The sequence below is a fragment of the Juglans regia genome, chromosome 11 (genome assembly GCF_001411555.2).
Source record: "Juglans regia cultivar Chandler chromosome 11, Walnut 2.0, whole genome shotgun sequence".
NCBI lineage: Eukaryota > Viridiplantae > Streptophyta > Magnoliopsida > Fagales > Juglandaceae > Juglans > Juglans regia.
In genome coordinates, this window is record NC_049911.1 from 20,137,770 (window position 1) to 20,150,526 (window position 12,757).

General features: G+C 36.1%; 1 protein-coding gene across 1 annotated transcript; it reads right to left on the minus strand.

Annotated features, from left to right (window-relative positions):
* Positions 1–11,387: 11,387 nt before the first annotated feature.
* LOC109018104 lies at positions 11,388–11,837 on the minus strand. The gene has a single exon (XM_019000295.1). The coding sequence runs from the start codon at positions 11,835–11,837 to the stop codon at positions 11,388–11,390; it is 450 nt and encodes a 149-aa protein (XP_018855840.1).
* Positions 11,838–12,757: the final 920 nt, after the last annotated feature.

Sequence of the window (12,757 nt, forward strand, 5' to 3'; positions counted from 1 at the left end):
TCATGACAAACTATATGGAAGGAGAAGATGATTACACGAATAATTTAATACCATCCTCAAGAGAATTTGAAGGCATATTCCTTTTCTATTTTTTAATGTTTACATGTTATTTTAGGCGTTTGCATGTTTTTAACTTGATCTTTTATTGATTAATGAAATTTTATTTTGTACTAAACACTATATCAATGCACAAGGAAAGTCATGTTATGGGTCCTGGCACATTGTCTCGATAATGGGTCTCGATTATTTTTTTTTTTCACTTAATAATTAATAAATTATTTTTTAATGATGTTATAATTTTTTTAAAAAATATTTAAAGGATTAAAAAAAATACATGAAAAAATGGTAAAATAAAAAAAAATATATTAATAAAAAAAAAAAGGCACTTCACAGGACACTAGCATGACCCATCACACAAAGGATTTTGGTCATTACAGCTGTGAAGGAAAAAAAAAAAATGAGAAACCGAGTAGTTCTGCTTGTAACTGCGGCTATAATGAGAATGACACTTAATGGGAGGGCCCTACCTTGTTAATATCACGTTCTAAAATGGAAATTTATCGACTGCTATTTGCAACTCATAAAACTTAACCTCCGTTTAGTTTAATTTAGAGGAAATGAGATGGTTTTAGATAAAAATTAAATATTTAATAAAATATTATTTTTAAATATTATTATTTTGAATTTTAAAAAAATTAAATTTTTTATTATATTTTGTATAAAATTTTAAAAAAATATAATAATAAAATAAAATAAGATAAAATGATTTGAGATGATTTCTCATGGCCATAGATGTGTACTGTTACTCTATTTCATTGCTTAAACGGTGCCTTGTAGACTACTTCCATTGCTTTTTTTTTTTTTTTTTTTGATGAAAGAACTGATCTCATTAATCAAAGATGTCAAATACATCAAACTCCAGGAACATAATCGAGTAAAAGAAACACTACATCATTTCTTTTGTGACTATATGTAAGATATACGAGGGGCGTGTTTCAAAAGCATAGATATCCTCTGAGCAACCAAAAGCAGTTTTTGCTAGATGATGTGCTGCCATATTAGCTTCTCGGTTTGTATGTGTAACTGACCAACAAGCATATGAATTCAGAGTCTCTCTTGCATCTTCTACCAGGCAGCCACCCAAACTCCAATTCTTTGTGTAATTCTTCAATAAATCCATCACTTGCTTTGAATCACCCTCCAGACAAAAATGTGTAATGCCAACCTCTTTGCAAAAAACTGCAGCTAGGAGCATACCGTATGCCTCAGCATCAAAAGAGGATCCTTTGAGATTTCTGTGAGCCTGTAAACTTCCCATAAAAAAACCATGGTGATCTCTGATGAGGACTCCAATTCCAATTTTCCTGTCCTTTTGATTTACAGCAGCATCCCAGTTGACTTTAAATAACCCCTCCTCAGGCTTTGACCACCTTGGAAACCCTGCATTAGCTGTGAGTTTGGCCCCTATGTCCTCTGCGAGAGCTTCCCTATATAATACCAGTTCTGTTTTGGCCAGTTGGTGGAGGGCATTTGGGTGTTTGAATTCTTTTCCGAGAAGAGTATTGTTCCTTCTAGTCCATATGCCCCTCATAGTTGTTGCCACTTCTTCTAGTTCCTCTAAACTGAGTATCTCAACGAGTCTGGACCATATATCAAAAATCAGATCACTTTGCACGGATAGCTTTTGCACCTTTTTCACTCCCTGACCCCACACATCTTTAGCAGCATTGCATCCCCACAGAACATGTCTAGAGGTTTCTGCCTCCTGCTTGCAGGTCAAGCATGAACTGTGTTCCACCACTTTCCTCCTTCTTAGGTTTGCTAGAGTAGGTAATGCCTCATTACATGCTCTCCATAGGAACATCTTAGTAGCAGGGGTTACTCTTAGCTTCCATATAGTTTTCCAAGCCTGTTTTTCTTTTTCTTTACCTGAGGTCTCCCCTTCCTGAGCACACTCCAAAACTTTACTGAGATGGTACCCACTCTTGACAGTATAGAGCCCATTTGTAGTGAATTGCCACACTAATTTGTCTTCTCTCCCCCTCATGCTAATCGGTATTGATTTAATATCAGTTATTTCTTGTTGGGTGAATAGCTCTTGTAGGAGGGGTTCCTTCCATTGCTGCACTTGGGGGTCAATCAGATCACTAACCTTTTCACACCAACAATCCACCTCTCGGATAGACTGAATCTTATATGGAGGTGAAAAAGGTAGCCATTTAGCTGACCATATGTTAACATGTTGGCCATTCCCCACCCTCCATATGAGACCTTCTTTTAACAAGCTTAGCCCTGCATGAATGCCTCGCCAGGCAAAGGATGGCCCTGACCCCACTTTAGCTTCTAACAACCCTTCCTTGCTGAAGTACTTCTGCTTTAGGATCCTGCCCACCAAGGAGTTTGGATTTTGTAAAATTCTCCACCCTTGCTTAGAGAGTAAAGCAAGGTTGAAACTCCTCAGATCTCGAAAACCAAGACCTCCCATTTCTTTGCTATGACTGAGTTGCTTCCAATTTACCCATTGAATTTTGGAACTATCTTCATTGAAGCCCCACCAGAATTTCCTGAGTAATTGATTTAGCTTGTTGGTGATGGAGATTGGTATCAGGAACATACCCATAGCATAGGTGGGAATGGCTTGAAGAACTGTTTTGAGGAGGACTTCCTTGCCTGCTACAGAGAGGTATTTGTTTTTCCAGTTGGAAACTCGACTCCAGGTTCTATCAATAAGAGTATGAAAGGATGTCACCTTTGCTCTGCCCACCAAAGCAGGAAGTCTCAAGTATTTTTCAAAGGTGCCACATGATTTAACCCCTGTAAGCTCCAAAATTTGTTGTTGAGCTGCCTGGCCAGTATTTCTACTAAAGAAAATAGAGGACTTGTCTTTGTTTATCACCTGTCCCGATGCCTTCTCATATATGTCAAGTATGTTGAGCACATGCCTGAGTTCCTCAGCTTTAGCTTGGCAGAAGAGCAGACTGTCATCTGCAAAAAAGAGATGGTTCACTGATATTGGACTTCTTCCAATAGGGACAGGGGTCAAGACACCACAGGCTTCAGCTTGGTTTAAAAGTGCTGTGAGGGCTTCTGCACATAAGATGAAAAGGTAAGGGGATAAAGGGTCCCCTTGCCTAAGGCCCCTTGAAGGCAAAAAGGACTCTTGAGGCTCCCCATTTACAAGTATAGAATATGATACAGACTGGAGGCAGGTCTGAATTAAAGTAATCCATTGGGGAGGGAACCCCATCTTGATCATAATAGCTTCCACAAACTGCCATTCCACCCTATCATATGCCTTACTCATATCTAGTTTCAAAGCCATAAATCCTCTTTTACCTTTCATTCTTGAGTTCATGGAATGTAAGATCTCATAAGCACTATATCAATGCACAAGGAAAGTCATGTTATGGGTCCTGGCACATTGTCTCGATAATGGGTCTCGATTATTTTTTTTTTCACTTAATAATTAATAAATTATTTTTTAATGATGTTATAATTTTTTTTTAAAATATTTAAAGGATTAAAAAAAATACATGAAAAAATGGTAAAATAAAAAAAATATATTAATAAAAAAAAAAGGCACTTCACAGGACACTAGCATGACCCATCACACAAAGGATTTTGGTCATTACAGCTGTGAAGGGAAAAAAAAAAATGAGAAACCGAGTAGTTCTGCTTGTAACTGCGGCTATAATGAGAATGACACTTAATGGGAGGGCCCTACCTTGTTAATATCACGTTCTAAAATGGAAATTTATCGACTGCTATTTGCAACTCATAAAACTTAACCTCCGTTTAGTTTAATTTAGAGGAAATGAGATGGTTTTAGATAAAAATTAAATATTTAATAAAATATTATTTTTAAATATTATTATTTTAAATTTTAAAAAATTAAATTTTTTATTATATTTTGTGTAAAATTTTAAAAAAATATAATAATAAAATAAAATAAGATAAAAATGATTTGAGATGATTTCTCATGGCCATAGATGTGTACTGTTACTCTATTTCATTGCTTAAACGGTGCCTTGTAGACTACTTCCATTGCTTTGATTCGTACTACTGTTATTAGACTATTCCCAACTTGCAGGTTCGTGGCTTACTGTTATTAGACTATTATGAATTTTTTAGCATTTTCACCTTGATTATGCATTTCCACTATTGATTTGAATTTATGGTTTCTTGCACCCGGGAAGCGCGTGCGTTTCAAACCAGTCAAGTAAAACAAAACAAACAATACAAAAGAATTTTCCATGTTCATCTTACATATACTATAGATGAGTCTCTAAGATAAGAATCTTCCCTAAAGTGGGAGAAGTTCATCCTAGGTGCCAACATGAGCACACAACACATTCCCTAAAGTGGAAGATTATGTAGCATTGCTCATGTGAAAAAAGGAAAGAGGAATTTTTGGTTCTGGATTTTGAGAGAGGGGAAGGGGAATTAGAGAGGGGAGGCTTTTTTGTTCCCATGAGTTGTAGCTTGTGGTGCAGTCATATTGAAGATGAATTGAGAGGCCTACGTGGCACGGGGAAAAACAGACCGCTTGGCTTGAAGTTTATCTATTTCAAAAATTGATCGCCACACCACACATTTTGTAAAAAGCAAATCTTGGACCCATCACCCGAATCAAATCTCGAAAAGCCCCAACTCCTCCTGATATTTTTTTAGCAATAAATCTTTACAACCTCCTCACACTCCACACTCTACATTCTTTTTAATTTTTATTACTTTTTTCTTTTATCAAATATTTATTATATGAATAATGAATAGAAAAACTGAAATAATTTTAAAACAAATAAATTCAAAAAAAATTATAAAAAATGTGGAGTGTGGAGTATGGTGAAGATTGTATAGCAAAACTCTTTTTCTAGACCCCAACCTTGTAAGACTCATTAACTTCATGGGGATACCAACCACTACCCCAAGTTCCTCCCATACATGGTGTCTACTGGTACCATCCAAAGCCTTTCACTTTTGTGGGCATAATGTCATAACCATGTCCTCCAAAGAGCTTGGTTAAATAGAAATTAGATTTCTGATCCTTATTCCTCCTACTTCGATTGGAGAACATATCTTGGTCCACTTCATGACGGGTATAGATAGAGTTCTTACCAATATTAGATCAAATCATGTGTATGGATTTACCCTAAATTCCAATTGTAAATAAATCAAACCATCGATCCATCAAATAACTCCCAAATAACCCCTAAATATTATAAGTATCACTCAAGGGTTAATGAGCATACCCCCAAGATACTTACTTAGAATTTGCGTTTTCGGTTTGGTATTGTAATGCCCCGGTTCCGTAGGGATCGAAGAGTTACTCCCTATAACTTAAAACTCACAATTCATCAATATATTTATAGACTCCAAAATATAATGTCATCATAATACTACAAAGTCTCTTAATAAAATCCGTCACTTCTCAGAAATCTTCTATGAGTAATCCACTATGCTTAAATAATCATCTCACCGATGCTCCATAATCCTGATCCTTACCTGGTTTATTCAAAAATCATCTGAAAAATAATTGGAGATAAGGGGTAAGTTATCAACAACTCAGTAAGCAGAGGACATATACTAGTGTGTAAACATGAATATTTTCACAGAGTTCAGAATGCAGAAACAAAACATTTGAGTATCAATATGCAAATCTAAAAAAAAATACATATTATCAGAAAATCATAGCGACTTTTCAAACATTTCATATTCAGAAACCAACTTTTCATATTCAAATATTCCTTTGGCACAACATGACTGAACATTTCCATCTTATCAAATCATATCAGAGCATGATATCATAACAGAGACAATGTTTAACCCCCGTGGTAGGGTTGTGCATTCTGCGAAAAGTCAAACAGAACATACATCACCATGTTACCAAAGCGATTGCACTCAGAACAGAAAACCATTATTATATCACGTGGTGGGCCAGAGGTCATTATTGTATCCCGTAACAGGGCCAGAGGTCACTATTATATCCCGTGACAGGGCCACATATCAGAGCAAAACAGAATCAGAATCACCATATCAGAGTCAGAACAAAATCAGAAAGTCATCCCAAAGGTTTTTCAGATGCCACATCATATCAAAACAGAGTACTGATATTTAGATCATTTCACATTTTCCAAAACAGATTCAGAACATCTTCACGTCACATGCGAAATTTACCAAATTTTCATATTCACTCATTTGTCTCAGTTCAATGACAGAATGCCAAAAATAAGCTCATGTCTACACCAATCATGACAGAAAATACTTTCTTCTTAAACAAAATCTCATGAGTAATGCAGAACAAATATCTGAGGTTGTTTTCAGATTTCTTTTCATAACAAAACATGCACATTTTCCAAAAAGGACCTCAGTTCATTTTATTTTATGCAAAGTCTAGCATAGGAACCCTGCTTACCTAGACTTCTTAGCTTTTTCGAAATTTTTCTCAAAATATCGAATAATAATTAATCGTCACCTATAAAATAATTACGTAATTCTCGTAAATTTCCAATTAATCACGTATTTTGATATTTAATCCTAAACTTCTAAAATAACCTATTTAATTCCTCAAAATCTAAAATTCCCAAAATACCATCATTTTCTAATACCATCAATCTCCACTTAATCGAATTCGTACTAAAGAAGAAAATTTATCGAATAAGTATTATGATAATTATAGAACTCAATAAAATTAATATTCAAAATATCTGAAATACCAACAATATTTATAAATAAAAAGAATACATTGATTACTAAAATTTTCCTAAAATAAGTCATGAAAAACTCCTCTTAGAAAAATAGATTTACTTCCTTTAACTAACAATATTATCAAAATACAATATAATATTTATTGAAACTTAAAATAAAATCCTATTTAAATATAAACTCAACAAAAAAACTTCTCACCTGAAAACTAAAACCGGGAACTTTCCATATAAATATATATATATATATATATATTAGGTTAAAACTAGTAGGTGCGCAAGTTAAAACTTTACTTATAAATATACATACACATATATATATATATATATATAAATACACCTTATACATAAAACAAACGATAAACATACACAAGAATAAAAGAAAAAAATGCAACGGCGGCAGGGACTCACTGAGATGGAAGAGAACATGCGACAACGCATGGAGCTGGCTGAGGTTGGCGGTGGTGGGTGCGGTGGAAGGTGGTGAACTTGACGGAGCACTAAGAGAGAGAGACAGAGACAGAGACAGAGAGCGAGGGCAGCGCAAACGTGTTTGCGGTAGCTGGGCCAGGCTGTTTCCGGTGGAGGCTTGCGGTGTTGAAGGTCATGCAAGGGTTGATCAGGTGGTTGAGAACGTGGAGGCTAGGCTTCTAGGGAAGCGATGGCGTGGAGGATAGGGGGTTGGACGTGGTGCAACTGCTCTGTTTCGGGGAGCAAAAATTGTTTCATGGTTTGCAACGGAGGCTACAGGAGGCGTTGGGCGGCGGCTACGTGTGGCTGGGCACGATGGCTTATGATTTCACATGGGGCTGGGCAATGGCCAGTGGCTTCCGTCATGCAGGAGGCAACTCGCACAGGGTGGTTTCCGTTTGACTGCGTGCACATGGGCATTGGTTTTTCTACTGCAGCAATACCATAGAAAATGACGCCAAGTTGAGTCTCGGCTGTCTCTTTTGCGGCAGTGGAGTGGTGGTTGAAGAGGATAGTAGGGGCTGGACCTTGAGAGGCGGAGGTACCGACGCGAACTGTGTTTGGTGGAGTCACGACACGAGGATTGGCTTTGGGTGTGGCGGTTTACTAGATGCAAACCGAGCCCTTCGGTTGGTGTTTTACGGAGAAGGTGGTGGCTGGTTGCGGTCTGTACTGAGGTTCACGATGGGGGTGGTGTTTTTCCTATTGGCTGAGGACCAGGCTGGAGAGTGGTGCAGCTTGCAAAGAGGAGTTGTTGGCTACGATTTTGCGTGACAGGGCAGCGGCATGAGATTTCTTCGTGCTCAAAGTATGTGTGTATTTATATTGGTGATTGAACAAAAAAAGAAAACCCTAGAGGGATGAGGGGGACGTGCGTGCGGGTGAAAACTGAGTTGTGCGTGTGTATGGAGTGGATAAAAATACACTAGAGACGTGTGATCATGGATGCCATGGGCAACAGGAAACTTAGGGGTAAAAAAAAAATATAGACGGAAAGAAGAAGAAAAAAATAATAATAAACATGCGGAAAAAGAAATTAACATGTGAAGAAAATATAAATATTAATATAAATAAATAAAATGAGCTTGACTGAGTCCAGGTGTTACAGGTATTGCATTCAAATCATTGTGAACTTAACCATGAGGATTTCTCAAAAAAATTATAGCCCCAGATCATCTTTAGATTTAAAAGAAGTCCAAAAGTCCTACATCAGATCTGGTATCTCAGTCTTTGTCCTATATCAGTTTGGTAATGTCTAAAATGACGGCTTGGGAAGAGTTGGAGATTCATCCTTGAGAAAAAGAAAAAGTACTTCAGGAAAGACTTGATGATGAGATCTTTTTTTTCTTGTAATTGACTCTACAAGAAAATTAATGATAAGTAAGTATCTAGAGTTGAGTAGTTGAAAATGAATGCGTGGCAGTTTCTTGATTTCAAGGTGGGCAAAGATCTGAATGTCAAAGGAGATGTCTACTATGCCATCTTTTTATCAGCAACAAGTTGTTTATACGACAATCGCCAGGGGTGTAATTGGTCTAGATCGATTTGATTTTAGACAAATTTTGAAACTAAACCGTTATATACCGGTTTTAAAAATTTAAGAATCTATATGAATCAATTCATCACTAAAATTGTAAATTTCAATTTTTTCAGTTTCGATCCGGTCCAGTCTGATTTTTCAGTTTAACGTACACACATGTGATACTATATAAGTTTAGTATAATAATTTTTTCAGTACTAAATTTAATAGTTAGAATTTAGTATTTATTCTTAACAATTATTAATTCATTAATGTTCAATTATACTAGTATAGTATATGTAGTGTCTAACTTATTAATGAGATTAATAAAATTGAATAATAAGATTAAAATAAGATAATTAGTGTCTAACTATACTAGCATAAATAGTGTCTAACTTACATTAAATATTATATTAATTTTATGTTATAAGATTAATAGACTTGAATGATAAGATTAGAATTTCATGTTATATTAATTAACAATTTAGCATATAATATAATAATATAATATAAAAAATTAAAAACCTGTTTTCAAAATAAGAAAACTGATTCCGTACTAATTTAGGACGGATTTCAGATCTTAAGAATTGGTAATGCACCAGACTAGTTACAAACTTTTCCCTTTTTTTTTTTTAACACTTCTAACCATCATGTGGGGAAACTTCATAAAGATTTTGAGAGCTGCCAATAAAATGAAAGAAACTGTGATTTGTAACTCAAAACAGCAAACTGAAAAAATAAAGAAAACAACTTTTGATGTGAAAAGGCCACGGGAACACAACAAAAGAGTATTTTCAAGATGGATGTAAACAACAAAATTCTTTTAAGGTTTTGTTCAAGTGAAGAAGACATCAAACTAGCTGTTGATCAACCTGTAGCAATGAGGGAAGTGCCAACCAAGAAAACATTTTACCATCAACCTGCAACAAATTCTTTTACATGAGTACATAATTGATCTAGGTCAAGTTTTCAAGCTATCTCGCAAGTACATAGAACATTTTTTAAATATACGTAATGAAGTTTTATTTTTGATAGGTGATCTAGAAGTTTTATTCATGAGAAAATAAAGCATAACCCAAGTATACGGAATATACATAGAAGTTTTTATTCATACATTGCCCTCTCACAATTCTCAAAACTTTTATCATTTCTCTCTCTCCAAATGTACCAACACATACATATAAGGGCCATCTTTCAAATTGCTACCACTTGATGATTGCCTTGGAGGCTTCTTCAGCTTGTTAGAAAATCCACCAAACTAAGATGCATTACATATGATACTCTAATTCCTACAAAAAATCATCTCACATGGTTCTGGCCACCTCACAATATAGAAGCAGGTGATCGACCGATTCCTCATTCTTCTTGTATATGCAACACAAATCCAACACCATTGCACGATGTTTCCTCAAATTGTGTAGCTATCACAAGAATCTTGCCTAAGGAGGCTATCCAAACAACAAAATGTGCTTTCAAATGAGCTTTCATCTTCCATATATTCCTCCGTAGAAAAATGTTCATGCCTTGACTAGTTATAACTTGGTAGAACGATCTAACTATGAATCTACCTTTCTTGGAAGGACTCCAGATAATGTCTATAGTTCCCTCGGTCAATCTTATGAAATAGAATAAAATAATGAAGTTGGTAGTAACCTTCAACTCCCACCCCTTAGATAGAAACCTACATTCCATTGATCAAGGGAGCTACTAGAAAAGACCAAGAGATCCACAATTTAGGTATCCTCACCTATACAAGCTCGAATATGAAGCTTTGTTCACTGCGCCATTTTCCATGCCAAGATTTGACTCAAAAACCATCATCCACTTCAATATGTTTGAATGTCTTAGAAAAATCTCACATCACTTTCTAATGTGTTTTCACTATCCTCCTTAAACTTTCCCGAACTTCGAATCTATAACCGTCTTCCATAGGGTCCTTTTTCTTGTTGGTACTGGCTAATGTGTACTCAAAAGAGCTTGGTTGAATTTTATCAAGTTATGGATCCCAAATCCATCCCCCAATAGTTAGCAAACAATTGACCAATACACCAAATGATATTTTACTCATCCCACTCCACAAGAAATCTTGGATGAACTAATATCAGCTCAAAACCAGGAACAAAAAAACCATCCCTTAAGAAGCACTGACAAACACTTGATTAAATGGAAAAAGCCAGATGATATAATAGTGAAAACAAATTGGGATACTGTCGTGGATGTTCGATCTAAGAAAGTGGGAATTGGAGTTATATTCCGAGATACAGAATGGGACATTTTGGCCTATTTGTGTTCAAACATCAATCTCCCTATAGAGCTTGTTATAGCTAAGACTTTTGCTTTGAGAAGAGCAACAATTTTATGCTTAGAGTTAGGTCTGTCAAGTGTGGTTTTGGAAGGTGATTCTCAGATCGTAGTAAAGTCAACGAACAGTAATGAGGAGATTTGGATAGATTATGGGAACTTGATTGAGGAGACATGAAGATTACTTTCTAGAAGCTCAAGATGGAGTGTAAATTTCACTTATAAAGAAGCTAACAACATCGCTCATAAGATTGCAAGATTAGCTCTTACTTTTTCCGAAGAGAATACATGGATAGAGGATGGTCCTATACAGATTTTGAATTCTGTTTTGAGTGAAAAATACTGTAATGACTGAATATATTTTTTTTTTTTTTTGAATTCAAAACAACTTTGTATTACTCATCATTCAGGACATTACAGTTTTTGTCATGCAATACAGCATTGCATATTACATACGATCCCTCCTCAATCCAAATTTTTTCCTCACCTAGAACTAGAGCATGTTTGGCTAGCAGATGGGCCACTCTATTCCCATCTCTAGGCACAAACCTTACATTCCACTCCCTTTTCCCTTTAAAAACATGTTTGATGTCTTCCAGAATATGCCCCATCCATGACTGGTCTTCCTCATCTTTGTTGATCCTGTTGATGACAGCTGCTGCATCTCCTTTGAAGATCACCTTTGACAAAGCAAGTTCATTGCATATTTTTAAAGCTTTCCATAATGCCCAACTCTCAGCTAAAGCAGGATCTACAACATGTTTTCTGACATCACAAATGGACACCAGCACTTCCCCTTCCTCATCTCTAATTACAATCCCCATCCCCATTCTTTTAGCCTCCATGTCTATAGCAGCATCCCAGTTGGCTTTCACCTCATTAACACCTGGTTTTTGCTATTTCTTCAGTTGTACTCTAGCAGTAGTAGTGGCTGCATCTCCATCTTGAAAACTCTGTGCTGACTTATAATCCTCAAGCCCCTCACTAACCATTTTCAACAATTTATTAGGACTGTAGAATTGATTCTCGAAGACATACTTATTTCTTCTTAACCAGATCCTTCGCATTGTGGTAGCAATCCATTCCATCTCCTCTTTGTTTAGCTAATTCATCATCTTAATCCATAGTTCTAAGAAAGTCCTTTCCTCTGTGGCCCATTTTTGTACTAGACTGCTTGGCTCTGCCCACACATCTGCTGAGGAGGGACAGCTCCAAAGAATATGGATTACAGTTTCCTCACCCCTTCCACATATTGGGCATAATGGGTTTTCACCAACTCTTTTTTTAACCAAATTACTCTTAGTATGAATGATGTTATTAGCAGCTTTCCACAAAAACAGTTTAACTACAGCTGGCACCTCCATCTCTCAAATAAATTTCCAAACAGCTTCATCTTTGACTCTAGTTGATGCTTCCCCTCTTTCCTTCCTTTTCATGTCCACTGCCAAGTGGTATGCACTCTTAACAGTAAACAAGTCATCTCTTGTAAAGCTCCAAAACCTCTTATCAGAAGACCCCCTTATACTCAAAGGAATTTGAACAATAACTTTGGCTTCTTCTGGTGTAAACAACTCATTAATAAGTCCTTCATCCCATGATATCGCATCTGGCCCAATCAGCTTGTTCACGCTCATATCTTCCCAGGATTCCTTCACGGTAGATTGCACATACTTTGATGTAGGTGTAGGCAACTACTTTTCACCCCAAATCTTAATATTATTTCCATCACCCACCCTCCATTGTAAGCCCTCCTTCAATAACTCTC